The 27,944-nt window shown below is 40.7% G+C and overlaps 1 protein-coding gene and 1 long non-coding RNA gene across 2 annotated transcripts in view; one reads left to right on the top strand and one right to left on the bottom strand.

The window, feature by feature from the left end:
* Positions 1 to 27,944, bottom strand: part of LOC116039805 — an 84,994-nt gene that overhangs the window by 19,146 nt on the left and 37,904 nt on the right. The window lies entirely within an intron of this gene.
* On the top strand, positions 39 to 16,784 carry LOC116039804 (leucine-rich repeat neuronal protein 3). Its single transcript, XM_031284863.2, has 2 exons — positions 39 to 420; positions 13,041 to 16,784. The coding sequence occupies exon 2, from the start codon at positions 13,469 to 13,471 to the stop codon at positions 15,596 to 15,598; it is 2,130 nt and encodes a 709-aa protein (XP_031140723.1). The 5' UTR covers positions 39 to 420; positions 13,041 to 13,468; the 3' UTR covers positions 15,599 to 16,784.

Here is a 27,944-nt window from a genome sequence, read left to right as displayed (position 1 = left end):
GCTATTGGCTTATCTATGGAGAGTCGGGGTTTGTTCTGATATTAATGACTGCTGGGGAGACGGCGGCGCATCTATGTGGTCCGCCTGACACTTGATCGAGGGGAGAAATGCGCCCTTAACAGCCGCTGTGAAGACGAGAAGGGAAGGGCACAGGGAACACGTGAATCTCTCTCCACACTCTCGCCAGCCTGCTTTTGGACTTCGCCGTTTTTGTTTCCCCCTCATGCAGAAGCCGCGCGTTTTGCAGTGGAAGAAGCCTAGAACTGATTTCTCATCAACTGCGTAAAAATAAGAAGACCACACATTGTTGACGGGCTTTATGTTGCGCGCTGGGGCTCGCTCGTCGTTGGAGCGGCGCACTTGATGGAAATATAGACAACACATAACCTACTGCTTCGAGGGCTATCATGGTCAAATCGGGTAAGTTTACTCCGTTTACTCCTGAAATGTATATCTGTCATTTGAGAACGGGTGCGTCTGCGCAACGCATTTTCCAAGTTAATAAAAAACGCCTGAATTCAGTGATTCGGGGATGTTTAACCGGACATAAAGTCTTGTGATTGAAATAACGTATCATCTCGCTTCTCAAACACCAGTCACTCGTGCGTGATTGCAGAAATTAGGGGAAACATTGCAGGATAATTATGCTGATGAATGGCCTCGAATCCTCACTTGACGTGGAGACGCGCTTTTGTGCAACTATGTAGGATGCAATGCTTAGGCTACAAAAAGGAAAATTCGAGGCTTGTGGTGTGTGTGTGTGTGTGTGTGTGTGTGTGTGTGTGTGTGTGTGTGTGTGTGTGTGTGTATGTGTGTGTGTATGTGTGTGTGTGTGTGTGTGTGTGTGTGTGTGTGTGTGTGTGTGTGTGTGTGTGTGTGTGGAGTGATGGACTGGCAGTTTAATGTCCTCGGGTCCTCACTCTCTCGTTTCTCCATTAAACCTTTCTGTTGCAAACAGAAAACTCGTTAGCTTACCGACACATGCCGCGAAAGTACGTTACAGTGCGTGTACCTAGGGTTCTTTTAACACATAACACAATCACACACACACACTCCAACTGTGGACTGAAAGGATTCTTTGCTTTCACCGCCATCTCGGCACGTTGCATCCAAGGCTTTTTATGTAATTAACACAGCTATTGAGAGGCATCTTCGAGCGCATTCACCATCATCACTTCACCTTGCTTGTGCCTGTACACCCACACACTCGGAGATCCGGCTTTAGAGAGACAGAGACAGAGATGGAAGGTATTCACTAATCCCTTAACTGCATTGGGGCGTCTCTCTACCCTCTCCCCCTCTCTCACACCCTCCCATTTTATCTCTCACACCCTTCCCTCTGTCCAAAATGTATGTCATCCTGTAGATGTAACTACTCATGAATATTTCAAAGGCAGATAAACAGCCGATAATGACAAATGTGATTTTCACCAATGGGGGCTGTAATCTTCAGAGCAGATGCATTCTGTGTATTCATGCATGCGTGTGTGTGTGTGTGTGTGTGTGTGTGTGTGTGTGTGTGTGTGTGTGTGTGTGTGTGTGTGTGTGTGTGTCCGTGTGCTTGTTTCCGGTGATGATTACAATAGATTTTGGCCTCCACAGTGGGAATGACTCACCCAAAGCAGCTGCTCAATATGAAACACAGTCAAATGCCACACGAGAGCCATCATGCCCTCACATCAGACACCATGCCATGCTGAGAAACCCCGGCCCACACAGTATTGTTCCCACTTCGAATTATGTGAGTACCTGCTGATCGAGCCAAGGCCATTGTAATATCCAGCCATCATCTTTTCGCAAGTGATCTTCTGTTTTCAGTTTTCTGTTTTCAATTTCAGTAGGGTTTTCCTACCGAAATTGAACACTGCCAGTTGTGACTTCATGTTATGCAAAATATAGTCCAAAACAGCATCTGAGGTGGAAGTATACGCTTGTATAACATTGTAGCCATGTTGCAGTTCTTCCCCAAAGTTAATAAAAACAGTAAAGCAAAACATTAATGGGTTGCTTTATTAATGTAGGCACATTTGTTCAAAACAAATCAATATTACATGTCCACACTAAGTCATACACTTAAAGTGAGTGGCTTTGCGAATTGCCTATTGATCTGCACGTGAAACAGTCAGAAGCAGTATGTGTGTGTGAGTGTGTGTGTGTGGGGGGGGGGCTCGTGGAGGCTTGGAAAGCATGATAGGCAGCACAGTGTGGGTGTTCCATATTCATTTATCTATAGGCAGAGGGCAGCAGGTTCCTGTGTGGTGAGAGGGTGTGTGGGTGCCAAACGCTGCTGCCGGTTCACAGTCCGTGAATGTGGAGGTTAAGAAGACTATACTATTGCGCCATCAAATTCAAATTAATCTCAAACTCTTTTCTCAATACGGTGGTAACAAGATGCTTTAGGATCTATCGAGGCTTCTGAGTGAAATGCATGTAAACATATTCACAAGACGGCTGCAGGGGATCAGCCTGTGCAACCAAGCATAGGCTCTCTGATAGCATCCTGCTCCCAAACAAACACAGGCACCCATTAAAATGGAATAAGCACAGACAGAGGACAAAAGGAACAGTGGGGACTGTAGCAGACCCAAATTAAATCAAAGGAGAAAGAGAAACCAAATTGAAAAAAAAAAACTGAGGATGAAAACATGGTTTGCTAGCAGCATCCATGACATTTTGCTGTTCAGTCCATATCAAAAGGTCAGAATGGGATGTGACACCTCCTTTGTATCCAATGACATTTGCTTTCACATTAGCATTTTAAGTATTTAGCCAGCACGCGTTTCCAGAGTATGTGGGTACAATGTTGCACTGGACCCACGCCGCTTTAACTAAAAAGTGTTCTAAAAAATGATCACGTATAATAGATAAATGTCAGATATTTGGAAAACAAGATCTAAGACTCGTGATCACAAAAAAACAAAACAATCAAAGCTATTACTCTCTAATTAGTCTGCTTCAAATTAGAGTTGGACATGATAGGGACACATGTCCATATTGCGGTTTCAAACATGAACAGAGAAGGACATCTAAGGGCTACTGCTGTGCCGTCCATCTGTTCTGCATTTGGATTGATACATATAGGCCCTCAGTGCAGTAATGAAAAGCTTGGAGGATGCTGTATGTATTGATGAAGCTGCAGTAATTTATCCATAGAGATATGTGAGCATGTACAAACATGCATTGCATGTATAAACATACATGTGCAGAAATATGCACATAAATGCACATATATATATAAAGTGATTACTGTCTCCAAATCAGCCAGTCATTGCTGCCAAGCCTTTGAATAGACACAAAGCCACGGTGCCATATATTTCATCTATTTTAGTTGAGGAAGAGTAGCAGAGAATGAAAACAGAAAGAGAAAGCCCATATCAAACCCCATGAAATCATAATAAAGAGGTCCAAGCCAGCGATAAATGCATTTCAGTGGCATATAATGATTGATTCCGTCTGCCGTAGAAACTTATTCCCTGCAGGCTTGTGGCCCCTTGACCAGCCATATATTATTCATATAAATATAGATAGCTGCGCATCTTAGAGGCAGCACACATTCCACATTTGCACCTGCAGATTCAATTTGGCTCTGACTTTGAGGGATATGCCGCTGGCTCCATTCCCCCTGCCAGTCCCTGGCTGCCCCCCCTCCTCACACCTCTCTCTTTCATTCTGGCTAGCAGCAATACATGGAACATTATGCAGATTTTTGTCAAGAGTGAGTGCGATTATGTTGGGGGAGAAATGAGTGTTGGAATGTTCGCTACGCCTTTGACCTTATCAGCGGCAGCCTTAAGCTGGATACCTTGGCTTAATTTTAATAGATGCAGCACTATGCGAATTAGACAAGGGGACCTAGCTGTGCTCTTTTACTTTGTGGTGCGTTATGCATGCATTATGCGAATGAGCTTGGGAATGTGTGCTTTTTTATGTTCTCTGCGAGTACACTGTCGGCAAAGTTACGTGTGCTTGTGTCTGCAAATGCATGTATCTTTCTATGTATTTGTGCATGCTCCTGTGTGCATGAGAGCAGGTGGGTGTGCTGTAGCGTTCGGATAGTGCAGCATTTGTGTTCTCCCTCACTCAGCCCAAGGGCATGTCTTATCCAGAAAAGGGCTGAAAAACCAGAGTCTATGTTCCTGTGGTTAATTTGGAACATTGATTTTACATTAACAGTTGACTTGCCGCTGATTCATGGCCATACAAGTGCAGATGTAAGGGGAAAGGTTTCCATCCGCTCCCACATGCACACAGATACATACATTAAGCTTCATTATGCATACACACTGCATAGAAGGTTCCCTTTAATGGACTCTCCCTTACCTTAGAGAAAGTATAATAGTAAATCGATGAGGGGAAGGACAGAGGGAGGGACAGTAAAGCCTTTCAGAGGCACCCACCCACTAAGGGACTTACCCAGAATGTCTATCGGAAGAGGCTTGGTTGTGGCATGGCTGTGCTACATGTCCACTGTGGGTCAAGTGTCCATCTTCTCTCACTTTTGTTCCTTTGCTTTCAAATTATAAGAAACTATTAACCACGGAAAGAGAAATACAAGCTCTATAAAAAGCTTAGCAACACCAAAACTGGTTTGTATTTATAGCGAGAAGGATATTAGCAGAAATAAAAATATACTTACTGGTCTATAAAAACGTATCTCCAAAAGAAAATCTCCAAAAAGAAAAACTGCCCTTTTTTTTTTTTTGCCTTGTAATTGTTTTTTTTGATGATCCAATGGGTTTTAAATGGTTCTATTCATATTACGAAATCATAAGAGGATAATAAACCCTTCAGTTTATCTGAAAAAAAAAATAAAATCACCAAAAGGTCAGACACTTGCATTTTTGCACTCACTGCCTGTGAATATGAAATATCAAAATAGAACTAGTATGTTGATGAAAATGGAATTTTATGTATTTACATTCAAGTGACAATGCAAACTGTTCTGGAAAAAAATAAGACCAGGATCACTGCTCGTGTCTTGTGGACAATGTCGCACTGGGTGGAATGCAATTGGCTCTGGACCAAACCACATACGGTGGACTTTAGGGATTACCAAAATAATAGCAGCTACTGAGACAAACAGTCAGACGGTATTGCAGATAGACTAGATATGGCACAGCAGGGGTGATGAGTTTTGAGAAGGCAATTAGGCCGGTAGCAACGGAATGAGACAGTAGGATGCCCAGGAAGCAAGACGGGGTGCTGAGACATGCAGGGAGACCACATTAAATGCCTACTTTCTAAATATTCCATGGCTTGTGTGGATCATGATGCAAGTGCGGGAACATAAGGAGAAATGTTCACTATAAGGGTTTGAAGAGCGAAGACAAATGTGAGAGTGCAGGATGAAAAGGACAAGGTTTATGAAAAGAGATGTGAGGGTTGCAATATCATGAGAAAAAGGGAGGAAGAAGAAAGAGCAGCCTGAGAGAGAGGGGGTGACTTAAAGAAGAAAGCCTTGCGAGGCTTATTACCAGTGGATCAAAATTCCCAGTGAACCATTTCTACAATGCACAGGCTATTCTCCTGAAAGAGGAGGCAATTCGGCTGTGCCCTACTTTCCACTTACGTCTGACCTTTATGTCTTCCTACCAGTTTTATCACAGTGAGTGTAATGAACACCTCTCATCAGATGCAATACTGCCTTGTTACAACTTAAACCGTGCAGGCCCCATAATCATCTTCCCGAGGGCCAATATGCTCCCCACCTACATCTAGACTTGTTCCACAGCTCAGATCTCACAAATGCTCTTTTTCATGTCTGCCATAACCCTCACAGAACTTGTGTTTTGTATAACAAATGATTTCATTTTTACACGAACTGTAGGTCAACCTGTCGCCACACAGGGCATTCATGAGCACCCAACCTGCAACAAAGCAATCATCTTTACTTCCCTGCTCCGCTAAACCTCATCCAAACCCTGTGAAGCGACGGGGAGATTTATAACTCATTTCAATGAACAGCATAAACCAAACAGTTCTGCCCGGCTGTTTGGCGGCCCAGCCAACCTGAGACAGGCTTGTCTGAATTAGCACCGAAGAGCCACCAGGACCAATGCTTTCTGCCCTACTGTGCACACTCATTAATTTAAAGTGGTAATATCTCACTGGTCTCTAATCAAACTGTATTTGTGCCATTACTGTCCGGAAGAGCCACAGTGTTAGTATAATGGAGGTGGCCCGGTGGGAAAGTAAGTGTGAGGTGTTGCCAAGAAGCTTTTCACCTTGACAGCGGCTGAACCTCTTAAATGTAGCCTCGTCCCAATTTGGGTATATTATGATTAGTCTGGTGCCATTTCCAGATGAGAGCAAATGGTTTCCAAAAAGTACATTTTGGGCATGTGTCATAAAATCCACTCAACAAAAAGTATGTGCGTGTGTGTCAATTTAACATTACCGAACCAAAAAAAGAGTTTTTACCTGACAACAAAAAGCCAAACTAAATGTGCAGCATTTTAATGAGGAGAGATTCCAGGTTTTTCAGTAATGCCAAATGTCACGCTAATTAAGAGTGAATTCTGTGACTAACGAGGACTAAAGACATATCGGTTTATAATGTTGATGCATTGACAGTCATTTCTGAACAGCTACTTAGTTGGAATATGTCAAAAAATATACAGATATAGTAGCTCCCAACTCTTAATAGTGATGCAAAAACACTTTTTTTTTCTTCAATGACAGATTGAATACCATCATGAAAATCTGGATGATATTGGCCCAGGGTACAGATATATTTTTTTGAAATGGCTATAATCAGCAATGTAAATACAAATTACTTTGTATAATTTGAAAAGGGATTCTTGTAGGGACAAGCCAATCAGATTTTTTAAAACTCCCAAATATTGATATCAGGATTGTCCTAAAAACTCTAGAATAAGTTGGCCTATCTATGGGGACTTTAAAGTGTATTTCAGCTTATAGTGTCTTTTTTAGCTGTAGCAGGCAGGTGTTTTCAACGAAAAAAACTCTAAAAACCCACTGTACCTCACCTGCCCAGCACCAAACAGCAGACAGGCAAAGTTAGCAACTAGCTGGTGAACACAGTGGAGCATTTAGCAGCTAAAGAGCCAGATATTTCTCTTAGGAGGTAGTGGAGACTTAAAAAAATGCTAATGTTTCTCCTTATCTCCTGAATGTGTAACCAGGCAACAGTATGCCAACAAGTTAACTAGCTGAAAAAGGTGATTTGTCAATGTAGTGTTCACAGATGGTGACCAAAACATCAGTTATTGCATTAACCTCTTTGATTTTTGGTGTAACAGCTGTATTCATCACTGTTAAGGCAGTTCTGAACAGGCCAGATACAAGAAGCTTGTTTGCTTTAATGTTCACAGTCAGGATTAACACTGGTGAATGTGAAAAGCCCATGGGCCAGACTTTCAGCCTGCTACTGTAATGGAGGTGCTTTAGAGACCATGGCTTGAATGATTGCTGTCTGCCTCAGCCCCCCCACCCACCCACTCACCCTCTGACACCTGGGAACTTGTGTTAGCTCCATGAATGAACACCTTAGCCTGACCTATAAAAGGCATCCATTGGCTGCCCGGACAAATGTCAAAGCTCAGAATTAATGTGTAAGTGCAGTTAGACATTAAGTTACAGGAGATCCCATTCCAAGCCCTCTAGGTTATATTACCAGCTGTTGATTATGTATCTTGCATCACACAATTTCCAAAGGTTTTTTTCAGGTACAGATTACAAGCATCCATCTTTTAATTATATTGGCCCCAGCCATGTTAGCCTCATCAATCTTTGCGTAGCCAAATGCCACTTCATTCCCAATACACCACAACATTTTCACTTGTTTTCTACCCAATCTTTGGCTGGCTAATTCTTTTGCTTTGGGGTCTTGCTAAAGTTAATTTTGATTTCCTGCAATGACAGCATTCTCAGGGTGACCAGAGCTTAACACACCACTAATACTACCATGACAAGTTCCTTGTCTAGCAAGTCATTTTGTCCTCCAATCTGTTCTCTCCCTTCCATCTCCACTTCAATTACCGGCAACTGAGCAGAGGATTGTGGAAAATTAGCTAGGGGGGGGCTCTTACTAATAGGTTAGTACAAGTGTGTGGACTCACAGCAGTCACGGTGCAAGGCCCCAAGAATATAGACTGTTTCTTCACTGGGCTTCACATAATGCAGACGTACAATACCAATTTACCTGTTCAACTGCCTGTGCATGATTAGGATCAGTTCACTTAAAGCTCCATTGTGTAATGTTTTGAGTTGATTCTTAGCAAAAATCCCTTTGTTCTTCCACAAATATGTGTTCATTCATGTGTAATTACTTCCACCAACTAATCAAAGTATTCTCATAAGCGTAGAATCTGACATTCAGAATCATTCAGAATACATACAAGCGAGTCGCTCGTATGTCTTCTGCCATGTTGCGCCTCCATCTTTAAAATACATTAGCCAAAGAGGGACATACCTCCGCCTTTCACGCTTTTACATGGTGGCACCGTGACGAATGCCAGGAGGGGATTACTCGATCTGCCGGCAGATTTGAAAGCCTGTTGAAGATGGAGGATCATGCTGATACTTTACTAACATTATCTTGCATTCATTTGGGAACCTGATAGCTGATGTTAGCAATGAAATGGGACCAAAATAACAAACACGTAAAACTATTATTACACTGGAAGGAACGCTCACGGACGAAGTCGTACTTCTTTTTTGTTTTAGATCAATTTTTTTATAGTTTTTTTTAATTTTTAACATACTGAACAGACAAATACAATTGAACAAGAACCCTTTCCCACGCCCCACCCTCTGCGGCCTCGAAGAAAAAAAACAAAAACAAAAAAATCACACCTTGCCTAGTCACTCTCCGCTAATTCTTGTGACGCTGAGGTCACCAGAACTGATACCGGTGCTGCTGCGCTTTTCCACAGGTCTATAGTCAATGATTTGGCTTTGTTAATCCTTGCTGTAGAGAGCTCACGCATAATTATGTCTAGAAAATACGTCAACCACTGTTTTATACACGAAGTCGCACTTCTTTGAATAATACAGCCACCGTAGGAGTTAAATGCAATTGGAATGGGAGGGGCTAGAAAGTAATATTCAGTTGGTTGTCATACAATTTCACCGCTAGATGGGAGAAATTCTTACACAATGTAGCTTTAAGATGATGCAGTCTGCTACAATATTCCAACTTCATAAGTGTTATGAAATGCAGTTTCTGTACCCTAAACAAGCCCAATTTCTCCAGCCAAACAAGCATTCTTAATTGAGGCGTTGAAAGCTTTTCACATTTGCTGATGTGTTACTACTACACCGAGCTCTGAGGTTGTTACACTTGTCATTAACATTAAGCTAATCTGAAAGCATGTATTGTCTAAACATTTTCTTAGTTGTGTTACATAGCCGTCTTGCCTCGATTGTCTTTATTCCAAACTGTTTTATTACATAACTAAGTCATTGACTCAACACTATTTCGCTCAGACAGCAAGCATGCCTGAAGACTCAGTACATTTGCCACATCAGACACATTGCCACCAAGATGTCACCTCAGATTCAGTCAGCTTCTTCTTACAAATGACTCCCAATGTTTCCCTTCAGCAGCCCTTCACTAGGACCTCAGCGGACATCCAGGAGACTGTTAATTAAACCCGGTTTACGTTGATTTGTAATATTTAAAACTTTATTTCTGGGGCAGTGAAAGACATGCAATATTTATATTATATATAAATTAGAAAGCAGCATTAATAGTAATAATAATTTGAGAGTGAATCTCCATTTCAAATGAGTTTACTTAACTCATTGTAAAGGCTGGAGCCTGAAGTATAAATCTGCCCTTGACTGGAGTAGATATTAAATCCAATAAACATCCACATTTTTGGATACAATGGAAGAGAAATGCAAAATGAGAGTCATTTTAATATTAATTTCATATTTTATTATTTAATCTGATGATTTTTTCAAACATGGTATACTATTTATTGACTCAAGTGACATCACATGAGGCAATTTATCAGATTTTGCGCAGATACAAAAGGCTTTAAACAACTTTTTTCTCACATGACTTCTCCATATATTGATGCTCAGTCTGTTGCCATCAGAGCGAGCTGGAGGACGTGAGGAGACGTCCTGACTTCCTGCTTCAGTCTCTGCTTAAAGGGACAGTTGAGATGGCCATTTTACCTCAAAATGAATGGTTAGAATAATAATTTGATACTAACCAGAACTAAAACGATTTGTTGGTTAATTGATTAGTCGATCATTAGAAAATTGATCTGCCACAATTTTGGTAATCGTTTAAGTAAAAATTCACATGAATTTCTTTTCTTAGTCTTCCATAACAGTAAACCGATTATGTTTGGGTCTAGGACTGTTGGCCAGACAAAACAAACATTATTAGCTCAGGTAGGTGTCTGGTGTGTTATAGACATTTTATAGACCAAACAATCAATAATCAAAAGAATAATCTGCCCCAATACTAACATTCCAAGCTTTGACAGTAACTGTAATTCTGCTGTCACAGTGAAGTGGTGGCATTTGGAAAACCGTACACACAGGCCTAACATCTATATTTTCATGAACCAAGTGTTGGATTATGAGAATTGTATCCTCATTTGTTAGCAGGGAAATATGTTATGTTTGCTGGCCACACCATCTTGCAAATTGTCCTGTAAATCCTTACTAATCCCATCCTAGATTTTCGCCAATGTGGGACACAAGACATTAACATTAAAATACAGACAATAATTATTCTCTTTCTCAATCTGTCTTCTTCTACCTCTCCTTACAATCACTGATTTCCTCCTCACATCCATCATCAAGCCATACCAAAATCGAATGAAGTAAAACCTGATTTAATGTGTTGTGAAAATAGGTCAGCGCTATTTCTTAAACCACACAAACACTTTGCATTCATAGAGTTCATTTTTGAATGCTGGAAAGCCTTTATCAGAAAATACTGATCATAAAACAGAAGCCATAGCCTAAAAATGTCCACACAATTAACATCATTGGTAAAACAAATAACACACCTCCCTTTAGAGCCACCTGCAGTGATTGCACAATAAAGCCTTGCAATAATAGTTAACCTGACCACATTACACTGCTGGTAATTGTGATTACTAAAGAGAGAAGGACGAGCGAGCAGAGGTAAGACCCAAACACTGTCGGCTAAATTACAGATGCTGGCCTGTGTTTCCAGGACACGGATCAACTGCATAGTCCACAATGAAGAGCCAGTGCTGAGGGAGAGAAGCTAAACCCTGTTTATCAGAATGCTCTGGGTGTTGCAGCTTATTAAGAGTGCCAGGTGCTTTTGAAAAATAATGCTGCCCCCTCTCTCTCTCTCTCTCACTCTCCTTCCACTAGCTCCATGTTTGCCTTCTCTCCTTACCCACCCCCTCCAAAACCAGATTCCAGCATTGGCTGGAATCTGGTTCATCTTCAGTTCAACAGAGGTCGAGGAATGAACCCTTGGTTTGGCTTCGCCAGTGATGAAAACCGCAGCGTTTCTGCTGCCTTCAGATTTCTTTATTTCATTTTTAAAAATATTTTTCCCCCCACATCTCCCTTGTGGCCACTGAGGTGGCGATGACAAGGGTGATGAAATGAAACCATTTCTCTCCTTTCTTGTTCTCACTTTCCAGCAGCTGTCACACTTCTTCTCTTGATTCTTTCCATTTCATCCCGTCTCTCGCAACGTTTTCCCATGATGTGCTGCACGCTCTTATGGGCCCGAAATATTACAAGCACCATCAAACTGTTCAGTAAGAGGCAGTTACAAACGACAAATTACATGGTACAGTTTCTGCCATAGCAAGAGAGGATGGAACATAAAATAATATGATGGTACTACACTACAAAAAAGAGAGATGGCTGACTCACATGCCAGATGATGCAGCATAGTTCTGTTTCTGATACACAGCATGTGATAATTTTCTCAAATTATTTCATACTTGAATGAAGATATTTATGGACAATTCAATTAATATTTGTTACTGGAAGAACTCTGCCACACCAAATGTGTTAAATATATGTAGCTTTCAGCTTTCACTCTTAATCCGCCACCATTTTATTTGAGTGTCAAAATTCTGAGTGAAATGTAATGTAATCTACTTTCTGCAGAGTATCCTATTATTTATTTCTATGATAGATGGGAAAATTACTGTTGCACGCTAAAAGTGATGATGCAAAATGCTGAAGATTCATATGTGTTGAGAGTAGTGAATGAGTGAGACATTTTAGACACAGTTAAGGTGTCCATTTTTTTTAAATGTGTCATTTTGAATACGTCTTTAAATGTTATTTAACAAAGCCACACATTCCTAGTGATAATCTCTTTTTGATCTTAGATTATTGTTATTTGTAAACGTGTGTCCAAGACCATAATTAATTCATTATATTTTGCCATTAAGCATCCTTTTGTGTACAGTATACACCTTAACATAGCTGTTTGCAATATATGGCCACTGATTTACTGCATGAGCTGTATTTTCCATCCTATTAGCGTGCAGATTTGTTGATAGCACCGATTAATTATGTCAACACATTAATGCATTTTCATTTGCATGGCTGTCGGTTGCTGCATCTTCTAACAAACAGCTGCAAACTGCATCTGTGTCAAATGCTTTGTCTGCATGTACGGCCTAACTGTCTCCCTGTGGTGTGTGTTGATGGCTGCCCGTTTACTTGTTGCCATAGTGACTGACATATTCCAGTGTCTTTAAGCAGCTGGCCCCTAAGGCTAATGCTTAAGCCCTAGGATGTCTGCTATTTAAGAATTTTAATAAAGCCTTCTTTTTAACCAATAATAGACTCGCACTGCTGACATCAGTATTGAATGCCATATTGTGGGGGCACATCGGTACGTCCCCAGAATGAAGTCTAGAAGGTCAAGCAGATATAAATCCACGGTTCTATATCTTGAATTGAGCATGTACAAATGTCAACATGCATCAGTGTGCCTATAACAAATGTCAATATGCCCAAATCCTTCTCTTATGAAATTCCCTGACCATGTCCAGTTATCATGTAATACTCACACTGCTTCTCTCTGTCTTATTTGTCTTACACAGGTAGGAATGGACTGGGCTGTGGACTCAGGAAGCTAGTGACGACAATCAATGAGGACACCCATCTTTGAAGAAAGAGCAGAATTTTCATGGATACCGATGAATGTTCTTAACACAAGTCCTTTGAGGTATAATATCAGTCCGTTCTTTTTTCCCCCTCCCACATTCTCGGGTCTGCCTGAACTGCAGCCTTGGCCCCAGACCCTGACACCCGCGGGCAACATTGAGTGATTGCTCATTACATCCAAGGGCGTCTACACAGCAAGACAAAAACAAACAGGGAGCCCTGCTGCAGTTGGTGGTGGCGGTGGCAGGGGCAGTGAGTCAATCGCCTCAGCAGCGGCAGCAAATGATTCGTTATTTGTGAAGTTAACAGCTCAGACCACTTAATCTACAAGGACCAATTTCTTACTGGAGGGAATCGGTCCAATATGAAGGACGTGTCATTTGTGGATCGTCTCTTTGTCGGCTTGGCCATGGCCTCTTTTGTTGTGGCCACAGAGGAGAGGCCTGATTGCCCAAAGCTCTGTGTATGTGAGATTAGACCCTGGTTTTCTCCGAGTTCGGTGTACATGGAGGCGCAGACAGTTGACTGTAATGACTTGGGACTCTTTAGCCTACCAGAACAATTACCGGTGGGCACACAAGTACTATTACTGCAAACAAACAATGTTGCCAAGATTGACAGACCCCTGGTTTACCTGGCCAACATCACAGAGATTGATTTATCGCAAAACAATTTATCCTCTATCAGTGACGTCCACCTAGGGAATCTTCCTCAGCTGCTGTCCCTTCATATGGAGGAAAATTGGATACGAGAGTTGCCTGAGCGAAGTCTTGCTGAGGTGGCTAACCTTCAGGAGCTCTACATGAATCACAACCTCATCTCATCCATTTCCCCGATGGCTTTCCAGGGTCTCAGCAATCTTGCGCGGCTCCACCTCAATTCTAACAGGCTGAAGGCCATTAAAAGAGAGTGGTTCGACCCCATGCCAAATCTGGAGATCCTGATGATAGGTGAGAATCCTATTCTTTCTATTGATGATATGAACTTCAAACCTCTCAGTAATCTCCGCAGTCTTGTTCTCACTAGAATGAACCTGTCTCAGCTTCCTGACGATGCATTGGCTGGTCTTGATAACTTAGAGAGCATCTCGTTCTATGATAATATCTTTCCTGAGGTGCCTCATTCTGCCCTGAAAAATGCAAAAAATCTTAAGTTCTTGGACCTAAATAAAAACCCAATTGCGAGGATACAGAGAGGGGACTTTGTGGATATGTTCCATCTGAAAGAACTGGGGATTAATAGCATGCCAGAGCTAGTTTCCATCGACAGCTTTGCCCTCAATAACCTTCCTGAGCTGACCAAAATAGAAGCCACCAACAATCCTAAACTCTCCTATATCCATCCTAATGCTTTCTACAAACTACCACGGCTGGAAACCCTAATGCTAAATGGCAATGCTCTCAGTGCCCTCCACAGGATTACTGTCGAGTCCCTCCCAAATCTCAGAGAGGTTAGCATGCACAGCAACCCCATCCGCTGTGACTGCGTAGTCCGCTGGATGAACATGAACAAGACCAACCTTCGCTTCATGGAGCCTGATTCACTGTACTGTGTGGAGCCCCCGGAGTACGAAGGCCAGCATGTCCGACAGGTGCACTTCAGGGAGATGATGGAGATTTGTCTGCCACTCATCTCTCCCGAAAGCATGCCTGGGCATATTAAAGCACAGAATGGGAGCTCGGTGTCACTCCATTGTCGGGCCTTCGCTGAACCAGAGCCAGACATTTACTGGATCACCCCGTCTGGTACCAGGGTCCTGCCTAACACCGTGTCTGACAAGTTCTACATGCACCCAGAGGGAACTTTTGACATCTATGATATAACAGAAAACGAAGCTGGTCTTTACACTTGTGTTGCCCATAATCTGGTTGGAGCTGATCTTAAATCTGTTTCAGTAGAGGTGAATGGGTATTTTCCCCAACCTGCAAATGGGTCTCTGAATGTCATGATCAAATCAGTGGAGACAAACTCCATCCTGGTTTCGTGGAAGGCTGGCCGTGGCACCCTGGCTCCCAACATTAAATGGTATACAGGGTCAGATGCTAACCATCCCACCACAGCGTTTACCACCAGGGTTCCCTCTGACGTCCAGGTCTACAACCTCACGCATCTCAGCCCCGCCACTCTGTACAAAGTCTGTGTGGATGTCGGCAGCATCCACTACAACCATGACACCAAATGTGTCAATGTCACCACTAAGGGATTAGAGCTGGCAGCCAAGGACATAGAAAAATGGGACGCAGCACTAATCACTGTCTTCGGTGTGCTCTTGGCTGTGATTTCAGTGGCATGTCTGCTTATTTATGTGTCTCTGAGGAACCACCACCTTTATGGGGATATAAGGAAATGTGACTCCAAAGCTTCGCTGATACAAGTGGAATCTACCGGTACGCACTCTCCTTTCTTTACAAAGCTGTGGGTTTCGGGTAAGGGACTGCCAAGTGGAGTCAAAGTGAAAGCCACAGTCATAAATGTATCTGACAATGCCTTTTAAGAAGCGCAGCTTTGTAGAGCACCACACACCAACTACATGGAATGGACAAGGCCATGGGCAGGGGTGACAAATCTATAATACTGTTTGAAAGGCATACCCATTGCTGGTCCCTGGCTCAGATACACTGGCAAAACTATTATCGGACTGGGATGGAACAATTTAAAATAGACTACATGCTCTCCCAGGGTCAACCCCAGCTGAAATGGTGGCTTTGGTAACCGTTAAATCAAACCAAGCTAACATCATCAGAAAGGGGCATTTTCTGCAAAACAATATATTTCAGTCCCATTCATAAAGAGATGCAGGCAGAGTAAAGAAAGTAAAGATGATGATGGTCAACTATCTTGTAATTGACTGTTAAATGTGTTCTGAGTTGTGGAACTGTTTGTGTGGTCCCAAGCAATACCGTCTGTGCTTTGTCAAACATCCATAGACGAGTTAGAGAAACAGTAATAACACCTGTCTATTATGGGAAGGGAGATTTAGTAGAGTAGACAAATTACAGTGACTATGGTGTAAGCCTTTTGATGAAATATAGACCCCCCTTTTCTATTTAAAATGGATTCTTGATTTTTCATGGAAATATTGTTATATATTCTATTATGTTGATGTAATGACAAATCCTCTGTATCTGAACAGTTTGAATAGGTTTTAAATTAAGGCAAGGAGCAGACTACTTTTGATTACAACGTCACATTAAGCTTAATGAAATTCAGCTACAAAATGAGTATGTTGAGAGGACATTTGCCAAATGGCTGTTTATGCTGTGTAGTTCTCATTGCAACGGTGACTAGGAAAAAATTGCGTTGGACTAAAACAAATATAACAGGTTGATTAAAACTGAGGTGATTGATGTGTTGTCTCCTCACGAAGCGGTCTGTCATGCCCTGGTAAGTGCCTACAACCAGAACTACATTAGGTAAACAGAGAAGAAATGGAAGAAACAGCAAAACATGGCCATGTCATCATTGCAGAATCACAAGCTATTCTCCGGTACTTTTAGTGAAAATACTTTCTCAGTATTTTTAGCATACATATTTTAAGAAAACATTTCGTTGTTGCTTTGGGTGTAAAGTTAAAAAGCCATTTTTATATTAACTGTACTATATGTGATCAATGGGCACAACAGACTTATTAAGAAAAGTGCTAAGAAAAAAATAAATGTCATTGTTCCTTTTACAAACAATTGCCTACTTTTTCCTCATTTGCTTTCTTCTCATATTTGACATAATGCACCTGGTTTATTTCAAACCAATATGCATGGTATTATACTGCTATTATTTTCGCCGTCATCCAACCATGGGGTAATGTCAACTGTGTAATGACTTTTACATGTAACCTTTCAACTGCAAGCATGTAAAAACGAAATATCGATAATGACCAAGAAGTACCAAGGGAGTCTTTTGAGTCAGACTATGGGATGGTGGAAAAGTCAGAAGACTTCAGCTGAATGGTTGAATGGTCGTCCTAACCACGGGAAGACGGAAAAAAAACAGCAACAAAAGAACAGAACTCATTAGCCGCCTCATTAAGAACATGTTCGTCCTTCAGCTGGCCTCACTGTGTTACAGCTACAGCTACCTGTGCTTAGACAGGGACACAGCGTCCCTGTGACAGAGAGATAAAGTACAGTACTGAAAAGTCAAAGCAGGGTGGGACAGAGACGAGTCTAAGCTTTACACTCCCATTTTATTTGTTTGACTGCATTATCCAGCACAAAGAACATTTCACATGAAAAAGCCAAGCATGATGAATGGCTGTCAGAGGCAGAGTGGCATGGTGGATTTATCAAACAGGGCCTAACGCTCATACATCAGGCCAGCCTTCAGCACCATGGACAGAGGCTTTTAGAGCTGAGCCATCTGTCAAAGACAAAGGAAGTTAAAATATGACGCTCTGTGCTCCTCAGGTAATGCTCAGGTCGGACTGAGTCTGTCTCTTTGCAAATACAGCCACAAAAAACGAATGCGCAAACAAGCCTGGCAGAGCTAAGAATGCACCTGTACCCACATATAGAAAAAATAACATTGCGCGCACACACACACACACACACACACTAAATCAGCCAACCTTCTATACTCCGAGGTGTAGCAGCTTCAGTCTCCATCAGACCGCGTGCTCGGAGAAACACAACATGACAGCCAAAGAAGCCACTAAATGAGTTCACAGACCAAACATGTTTTTTGAGATTAAAGCAGCTCATGGATATTAGCCATATTGTTCTTCCTATTTTTTTATATATTTTTTTTTTTACAATTCATGATTTGATTTCATACTTGAGTGAATAAGCTGAATATTATCCAGAAACTCATCTCTCCTGCTGTCTGTCCCAATATCAAGCATTTCCTCGATCTTGTTATTTTCTCTCGCCCTCCACTGGCACGTTTTGAGTTTGTTTTTTTTTTAATTATTTGTACATTCAAAGCAACCTATATTAGAGAAAAACCCTCTGGATTTAACTTAAATCCCACATGAAAAGAACCAGTGAGCTGTCACCATTTAATCCGCAGTGAGGAAGAAAAAAATGATGTTTCTCGCTGAATCTTCAAATATTTCAAATATTAAAACCACCTTGTTCTATTCAAAAAAAGCCATCTGCTCTGAGGCAGATATTAAAGCATGCTCAGTGAAGGCTTATAGATTGGTGCTCCTACTGGTTACATACTCATTTTAATTTTGCGAGGATCATTGTCAGGGGGCCTGAGATTTGCAGGTGCAATCCACCAGTGGGAGGTGCAAGTTCAATAGTGCATTTATTTATTTCATTTTGACAAAAAGTAGTCATTAAGTCAGTGGCTGGCAGGTCATTTTCCTTTTTCATTTTTAGATGAAAAGAATTATAGGAAATGTAAATTTGTAAGCTTGCTTAAATTTTATAGTATAACTCAGCTGATTTAGTCTTCTACCTCTCTCTTTCCTGGAGAACGTGGGAAGGTATTTTCACACTTTGTATTTGACCGTTCTCCAATTAGCTCATATTTATAATAGTCGTATTCAGACAACAGCCTGATTTTTTTTCTTACTTTTATAAAGCTGCAATAAAATATTAAATTCCCTTTCTATCTGAGATACGATCCTATACTATAGGACTGCACTGCAAGAGCTGCAGAGAGCAAACAATGTTCAAGCTGCTACAGGCACTTTTATGTTTGAATTATCAGCTTATTAAAGTTACAAACTTCAACCTAGGTCAGCCAGTGTAGCTACAGGCAGCTACATTCAAATGAAAAGTGAAATGTCAACATGCATTTACAATCTTGCTGCTAGCACTAAGTTTAATGCCATTGCTTGCTTTAGGAGGCCTTTATAGCCAGCTATTGGAGGAACAAACGGATGACCTATAAATTGCAATAACAAAGCAGGGATTGCTTTCATGACAGAATAAAAATGGATCTGCCTCTTGACAGAAAAAATATTACATATCATGATGGTGAACCTTTATCAATTTTTGCTGCAGCTGTGTAGGTTGTTTCCTGTCATATCACTTTTGGTGTAACTCCTGATGACAGGTGAATTTTTCATACACACCACATTTCATCAGTGAGCCAGAATTTGCCCAGCGCATCACCATTCTGAACATGCATTGCTGTGTATTTCCTGAAAAGTACAGACAGAATGTCACAGCAGATTTGGTACGGCTTGTCAAAGAGCAACCAGTCAAAAGCCATTTGTGTATGGGCATTTCTGCTCTGCCTGGCCTCTACTGTCTCCATTTCCATAGCCATCAATCCCAAGGCGTCTCCAACATGCAGTTAAAAATGACGTTCCCCCCCCCCCCCCCCCGTCTCTGCAGTGCATAGCCATAATAATAAACTACATGAGCATGCATACACATCCACATTCATGAAATCCATTAATATAAAGCGAAAGTGTCCCACCAAAACACAGCTGCTATTAGTCTCTTCCATTTTGAAATAACCCAGTGTGCACCCGATAGAGTGCTGCTTTCACATTTACATATTCCCTCTGATTCACAACTTGCATGACATTACTGAAATTCCACATTTAGAGGAGGAAGGTGATTAATTGATTCATCCCAAGGAACCAACCAAACCAGCATACTAATACATACGGATCCATATTTTTATAGACCACAGTAAGAAATCAACCTGGATTGAATGTGGAAATATTACACCACAGAGGGCTTTTCCGCTAATTGGAAGACCCATTCTCAAATAGATGATTGGTTTCCTGGGCTACTGATTGATTGCTCCCTCCCTTTGTCTGTTTCCTCTATGAAGTGGGCATGCATTCGATGAATGCAAGAACTTCTCAGTTTTTCACATGCATGTGGTCACATTAATGATGCATTGGGGGAGAAAAAGGGGGGAGAGCGCGTGCCTAACAAGCAAGGACATGGAGGAAACCTCTTTTTTCTTAGTAGGTTTTATAAAGCATCGTCAACCTGATGACACAGATACACCATCGGTCCCATCAGAATCATTAGCGCTACAGAGGCCATCGATATTCATGGCAGCCCGCATAAATCATCACCAAACATATCTTGTTGTGAAATGGTGGAAGAGCCACTTACAGTTATAGTCCCTGTGTAAGTACCACCTTTTTTTACTGCAGGCTAATGCTTCAAAAAGACCTGATGCAGGCAGATGGAAGGTTTAAAGAAGAGTTGGGTAATAGTTGTTCATGCTGGTTACAACTTTGAGGTTAGTTTCCAGGGTGTTTTTAATTGAAATGATGAATGCCTATACCACTCACATTTGCAAAAACCTTGCATACATGCTAATTTACTCATTGGTAATTATGTACTGGCCAAATTAATAGAGCATCTGTGCCTAATGTCACAATGTTTCATATAATCAGGGGACAGTTGGAGAGGAGGACATGTAAAAAAAAAAAATTATAAAATTTTAACCTCAATGAGTCGATGTTTTTATGTGGAAGTGCAAGTGTTCAGTACAGAATACAGAAACATGCAGTAAGAAAGATTTCATACATAAAATCTATGTTTTGGTGTCTCATTAGTCTTCAGTACCATTTACCATTTTTACCTTACTTTTATTTTCTTACAAGTTTTCCAAATTTTACTCTTTACTCTGCTTTTCTAACTAAAAACGTATGTATAATTTCATATAAATGAGGTTTATTGACCATGAATTCCAAGAATAAGTTTAAAACCTATTATTAAACCAGCTCAATTTAAAAAAAAAAAAGTGCCAAAAGCATCCAAAAACGCATCAAAAGCATGGAAAAAAGTGACAAATACATCGGAAAAAGCGACAAAAACATCGGAAAAGCACAAAACAAAGTTCATTTTCAATTTTGACCTGGAAGGACCAGTTCATGTTTGACGGGAAGACAAAAGGGTTGATCCTGGTTGAAATGATCTAGAACAGTGGTTCCCAACCTTTTTTCCTTGGCGCCCCCCCTACTTATGTCTAAGAAAAGCTGAGCCCCCCCTCCGAAACCGAAGTTGAGGTAACTGTCCCTTACTTTCTTTTTTGATACAGAGGAGTTATCAGTACTTTTACGTTTCTCCGCCATGTTTCATTCATAAAATAGTGATGCCGTGGCGGCAGGAAAAACCAGGATGATAGCAGCTAGCAGCTAGCAGCTAGCAGCTGACCTGATGACAGCAGGGTCCCAGGTCAAGAGGTCCCGGAGGTTTGGCCAAATAAGTAGCCTGCATACAAGTTTAAGTGAGAACAAAAATATATAGTTTTTATACAGACTTTTGTATACATTATATATTCTAGTGTATTATCATAATTTCTTTAACATGTGCAAATATTTTTTTTTTTTACCCTCAACCTCAAACCAGATAAAGACTCGCGCCCCCCCTGTGATCTTTGCCGCCCCCCTTAGGGGTCCCCGGACCCCAGGTTGGGAACCACTGATCTAGAACAACAGTGTCCTCTTATTTTCAAATGAAGGCAACGTGAGTAAAATGAGAGTAAAAACGATGATCAACACTCATATCATTGGCTGGTGTGTGCACTATGGGTACAAACAGCGGGTTTTCATGGATGCTGTACAGTAGTTAATTTAAACTTCAGAACCACCTTAAACATATTGTTACATAATAAAACCTGACAGAACCCCTCATAAAACAGATTTAAGGCTCTCTAAAATTAAATTGAGAGATTAAATTGTATGACCAGTTCCCAGCAGTGTAGTGATTTCAATAATTTGGCTCTTTTGAACCAACTGACCTCAATAACTAAAACGGATTGCTTCAGTCTTAATGTATACAGTTTATACTTATAATGTAAGTATGTGTAATACATTTTAGTGTTTAAATAATAAATCCCCATTATAATGTGATTTAATTAAATGTCAGAAATGTTTAGTTGAATTGACCTCTTTCCTTATTATATGAATTAATGAATTATTTTATTATTGTTTCATGCATAAAGAAAATATGCCCAGCCCAAACAGGCTTACAGGACACCATTATTTACATCAAGGGACCAGATACCAGAATAGCAACATAAATTACATATTTTACACAAATTAAGAGACAAAGGTCCCCAACTTATACACATTCAATTTAAACAACCACTCCATCAGTTCACCAAAACATTTCAGGATTTTGAACAGACATTTCATTTAATATGGGTATTCTTAACTCATCATAATAAGGACAATATAAAAGAAAATGGGATTCATTCTCAGCGTCTCCTAATTCACATAGTTCACACAACCTTTTATCATTTTTGATGTTGAAATCTACCAACTTCAAGGGCAAGAGGAAGGACTCCTGTTAGGGCCACTAATGACCTCTGACTCCTATAATATAATAAATCATTAAGCTGTAACAAAGTTCAGGACCATAATAATGTTTGATTTGAATTTAAGTTTGTAATTTTGGTTTTGACAAAATGTCTTTTGACCATTTTTCTTTAAAATATTACAAGTAACTTCCTTCTGATTGTGTTCATGCTGCAGGTAAATTATTATGATATATATATATATATATATATATATATATATATATATATATATATATATATATATATATATATATATGTTGTAATTTTATTTCTTCAGAAAACAGCATGAATCTCAGTAGTCCACAGAGAGTTGTGTGCTTTACCCCAGAGAAACACCTTTTTATTAGTCCTGTTATCTGACGGTTCACATTTCTCCTTATGTCTCCTTATTGAATCCAGAATCCAACCCAAATCAACTTGAACAGCCAAAATAGGAGCAAACTTATGAACTCCTAAAAAAATTCTATATTCCAAAATAGATTTGGATTGGTTGTTTGTAAGATTGGTTCTTCTTTTATTTTGTCATGTTTATCTTGATCGTACACTGCAAAGCTACAGCAAAATAATGCAATCTGGTAATTATTTATATATATATATATATATATATATATATATATATATATATATATATATATATATATATATATATATATATATATAACAACCAAAGATAGTGTTTTGCAGGGAATCTATAAGGGGAAAACTGGAATACAATCGACTTGCCTCTTTTATAGTCCTCCTCAATGTATAACTATACTTAGGTTATTGGTATTCTTTATCGCTTCTTAATCTCAGAAAATGCAGTTGTCAGTTATCTGAACTGCATTTTAGCATCACAGTCCTTTAGTTTCAGATAATTTGTGTACTATAGGAATGTGGCAGCAACAGGGGTCTATGGCCTAAATAAAGTATCTGTGTGGATCTCTTTCATCATAACGGGTGGCCTTATTCTTTGATGTAATGATGGCAGCGTTGGGTGGAGAGAAGGATGGATTTTATGAGATGGGGGTCGAGGCTCATGAGGGCCATTTAGTGGAGGAACACATCAGTGCAGATAAAGTATGTTTCAAATTACTGTTCACACCTGAGCACACGGCAATCATATTTATGCACACGATACTCATCAGTTTTGCCCCTTGCTCAGGCATTAATGCTAATCAAGCTGAAGGAAGGAAAATATGTCTTTGTATGCATCTCCCTGCAGTCTGTCGGAGCTGTTTTAACCGATATTTTAAACTTGCTCTCAAAATGAACACACAAATGGCTGTGGTGTACCATCAATCATCCTCCCAACCCCCCGGTATGTGTGGATGGTGACTCTGTGTGATTCCATTCACTGTGGAGCAGCATGTGGCTCAGAGTTAAGGTTACACAAAACAACCATATTGCTTCAGTTCATTACACGCTTCCCTGGAAACTGGAATAACAATAACCAAACCCCCATGTTTGATCTTCATTATCTTTTTGATAGATCCCTTTTCTCTTTCGGCCCTTTCTCTCTGTTGATATTCGTGCTTCTGTCTCCCGTTTCCTCTCATCTCTAGATAAGACAAATCCACCAGTTTAGATTAGATCACGGCAAAAGTGAATGACCGTTTCATATTGATGATAATCGTGTTTTACATAAATTATCTATCCAGATTATTTGCAATTGAAATGAAGAGAGCGGGGTAGTTAACAATCTGGCAATCTGCTCTTCTCCATAATGTACGCATCCAGAATGATGTTTCTACTGACTGAAAGCTGTTCATCTATGAAATAAAAGAAACTGAGTGACCTATTCAATTGTATTATGTTAATGATGGAATTAGCAGCAGACTGTGGAAAACCATCACATTCATTATTGTCCCAATAACAAATGATTCTCTCTTGAGGCCATGTTAAAACATTTTCACTCAAGAATGAAAATCAACCGCGCAGTTTTGCGAGGGTTATTGAGATCAGTAAAGAAAAATGTGTCAAGAAAAAGGCAAAAAAATATATCAATATATGACTAAAAGCCCTATTTATGTACTTTCTGTGTGAATAGCTGTAGAGATTTGAGCCATTTGTAAGCCCTTTCTCTTCTGTCAGAAGAGAAAGCTTTCCTCAGTCCTCTGAAGTGTGTCCAAAAGAACACGGGTGGTAACGAGGGCCTGGCTCCTCTCTCTTAGTCCTGAAGGCCATTAGTGGGGAACGCTCTTCGCTGCATCTTGATTCTAAGAAATCGCTATTTTGGTCTTGATGGGCTTTTGCTTTGGAGCCGGGAGACGTTTGTTGCCCAGGCCTTCCGCTGTGGGCTACTGACAAAGGGTGTAAAGGTTGAGCAAATGCAGGTCGCAGTTTGTAACTCTGGCAGAGGATAAGGTGAAAAAATGGGAGAGGGGTTTGTTGAGCCTGATCCGAATCAGAGGGGAACTAAGGTAATTCAATCAAAGGAATGGGACTGCTCTTAGAACAAAGAGGTCTTAAGCTCACAGCAGTCAGGAGACAGACAGAGATACTCTGACATAACTCAACCAAAGCCACATTAAGTGATTCAGGGGGCCAGCCAAGTAAATGGATACTAGGGGTGAGCAAAAAAATCGATTCAAATTCGAATCGAGATTCAAGCTCTACAGATTCGAAATCGATTCATAGAATTCCAAAAATCAATTCATAAATATATTTTTTTTTCGTTTTGACACTATTGTCCTGAAATTACATCACCTCCCCTTTCCCATAGATGGCGCTGCGTAGAATTCACACTGACGCCTGGGCACTCTTGTCATAATCAGAAGAAGAAGGAGTGCATCGGAGGTAGAATTATTCAACCTGCTCCATCCCATGGATGTATTAAGAGAATGCTCCATCCTCATTAAAGGCGAGAGTTTGGACACATTTCTATCAAGATGGAACTTGATAGGAATCATGCTATATGCAGGCTTTGCAAAGCGAAAGTTAAGTATTTTGGAAACACCACAAACTTGAGAACTCACATGGTACAGCATCACCTAGAGATTAACATTAAAGACATGGACGAACAACAACCTAAAGTACCTCCACAACTGCTGGAGACATCGCAACTGCACAGCGGAGCATGCTCACTCCACACGTAGACCAGCTTCTATTTCTGCAAAAGAATGTACAAATTCCAGCCAGTGGTGGACTATGAACTGGTTACTTACACACAAACACACACACACACACACACACACACACACACACACACACACACACACACACACACACACCTAAATGTGTATCCATTATGTGATTCTGACACATCACAAAAGTTCTGTTGAATGGACTGTAGTTGCCACAGTAAGAAAGGGCCTGATTTTTAGTGTTTAAGATCAACGTGCCCAGTCAAGTTCACATTTCAACAGTCAACCTGGTAGCTAAAGTACTCCTTAAACCACATTTAGCAGTATGTTTTGTTTGATCTGAGTACAGCACTTTAAAGCTAAATGTAAAAGCTTTTTATTTAACAGTTTTATACTTGAATTAAATGTATTTGAAAGCTGGCCAAAGCTTGGCACTTTTGCTGTTTTTAGTTGCAAAAGTTTTTATTTTTGTATGAAGATATAAAGTAATATCAAACTACATTTCATTTGTTGTGTTTCTTTTCTTTTAAATTGTATGTCTACTGCAATCACATGGGAAAAGTAACTACATTTACATACTGTGAATCGTTTTTTGAATCGAGAATCGTTTTTGAATCGAAAATCGATATTTAATCGAATCGTGAGCCTAAAAATCTGAATCGAATCGTGACATTTTCTGAATCGTACACCCCTAATGGATACCTTTATTATAAGTGTAAGATTCAATGATGCACTGATTCACCTGTTTTTTTTTTTTTCTTTAGATTAAACCATCATGTTGCTTTTTTCTGTTTTACCCCTTAACCAATGCTTTTACTCATCACTCATACAGCTGGTTGATTTTTAGTCATCTCCCTCCTCCTGCTCGTGCAGTGTATTTTCATAGTTCAATAGTCCAAATTGGATATTGTTTATGGTGCATGATATTGAAAGCAGACAGACTCCTGAGGGACCGGCAGCAGTCTTGTCGACTGACTGAACAAGCTAACAAACAGATCCAAGTGATTTTTGTTGATGCTTGGAGGCATGTAGCTCCCCAAGCACAACAAAGGGACATTCATTCTATATTTATGCCACCACGGAAGTGTCAGAAATATTGATGACCCTGGGCAGAAATTAGCCTGCTTGTCAAAATAGAATAGTGCAAATGCAGGTTTTTTCTTTTCATCCCGCGTGGCGTTTGCAGTCTTTGCAAAACTCATCAAGTAACCAGAAATTGTGACTGAACAAGCACAAAGCCCCGAAACACTGCATCATTGTCAGTCTAAATTTAAACTAAACACATCTGTCATTTTGTGTCACTAATGCACAAAAACGCTTCAAGGTTATGAAAGTTACTTGCTTAATTGAAGTGAGACAACTTGTTTTCTGTTACTGCCATAAGGGAATTTCAGTATCAGCGTGTATCTGTCACTGAATAGAAATGTCGAAAATAAACAAGACTAAATTGACATTTTTAACTGTGATTCACACAGAGGCAAATTGTTCAGGGGCTGGCACGCCCTCTTTTGTTTCTGTTTACTTGGCTAACTGAGTTAGAGAACTCTAATCCAAGATCCCTTTTCACAGGCCCAGACTTGTAAGTAACAGATGAAAGCATTGATTCCCGTCTTAGATCGATTCCTTTATTTCCTTAACTCAAAGTTCAACATCAAACTCTTAACTGCAAACAGCCAGGCCAGGCGGAGAAAACCATAAAAACATAACAACGAAAAACATCAGCACCCGGAGAAGACAATGGCAATTGATCAAGCATTCGGCGAGAGAGGTGGCATCTCTCCTATCAGATTCATTAGTTTTCCGGCCGCTCTGACATTTCCATTTGCACACTCCAATTGACAAAATAAAATACCCGTTCGGCTCTCATCCCTCAGCTCCCTGCCGGGTAATCACTCCTCCACTGCACCATACACTCTCTCCCCCTGTATTCCTCCATCCCTCAGAGTGCAGCGTCATCATGACGGAGTATGAAACATAAACAGAACGTATGCCTTTTTTTTGCTGAGGAGTACGCATGCCACTGCGCATCCCTTCAATATGGGGTCACTTGTACAAATCACCTCAGGGAAGGGCACACTTTTCATTTTCCTCCCATCACCACCTCTCGTCTCTTTTTCCCTCTCCGTCGGCCTCTCGTGCCCATTCTGCATACCTAAACAAGTCCTCCGAAGTGCAGCCATCTCCTAGAATCATCATCAGCATCTCCCTGCCAGACTATTGACTGGCCACACACACTTGCAGGGAGTCTCTCAGCCATCCATTTCATTTAGACACAACTTTTTGACTCCTCCACATTAGGGGTCAAACAGGCTCTTTTCAAAAGCGACCCGGAGTGGAGGTACATTATACAAATTGAGTGGCAGGAGGGAAGGGAGTGAGGCCGAACCTCGGCGGCTCAGTGAACCCAGACGACCTCAGGTTTTCTTAATGATGTCTTTGCCAAGCCAGATGGAGACACATTGGATGATTATGCTGCAGAACAGGCAGAAATCTCTCGGTCTTGCTTTTTCTTTCTACACCCCTCCACCGCCACCACATCCTCCCAAACAT

The sequence above is a fragment of the Sander lucioperca genome, chromosome 20, assembly GCF_008315115.2.
Source record: "Sander lucioperca isolate FBNREF2018 chromosome 20, SLUC_FBN_1.2, whole genome shotgun sequence".
In the NCBI taxonomy this organism is placed as follows: domain Eukaryota; kingdom Metazoa; phylum Chordata; class Actinopteri; order Perciformes; family Percidae; genus Sander; species Sander lucioperca.
This window is presented reverse-complemented; position numbering and strand designations above follow the sequence as displayed.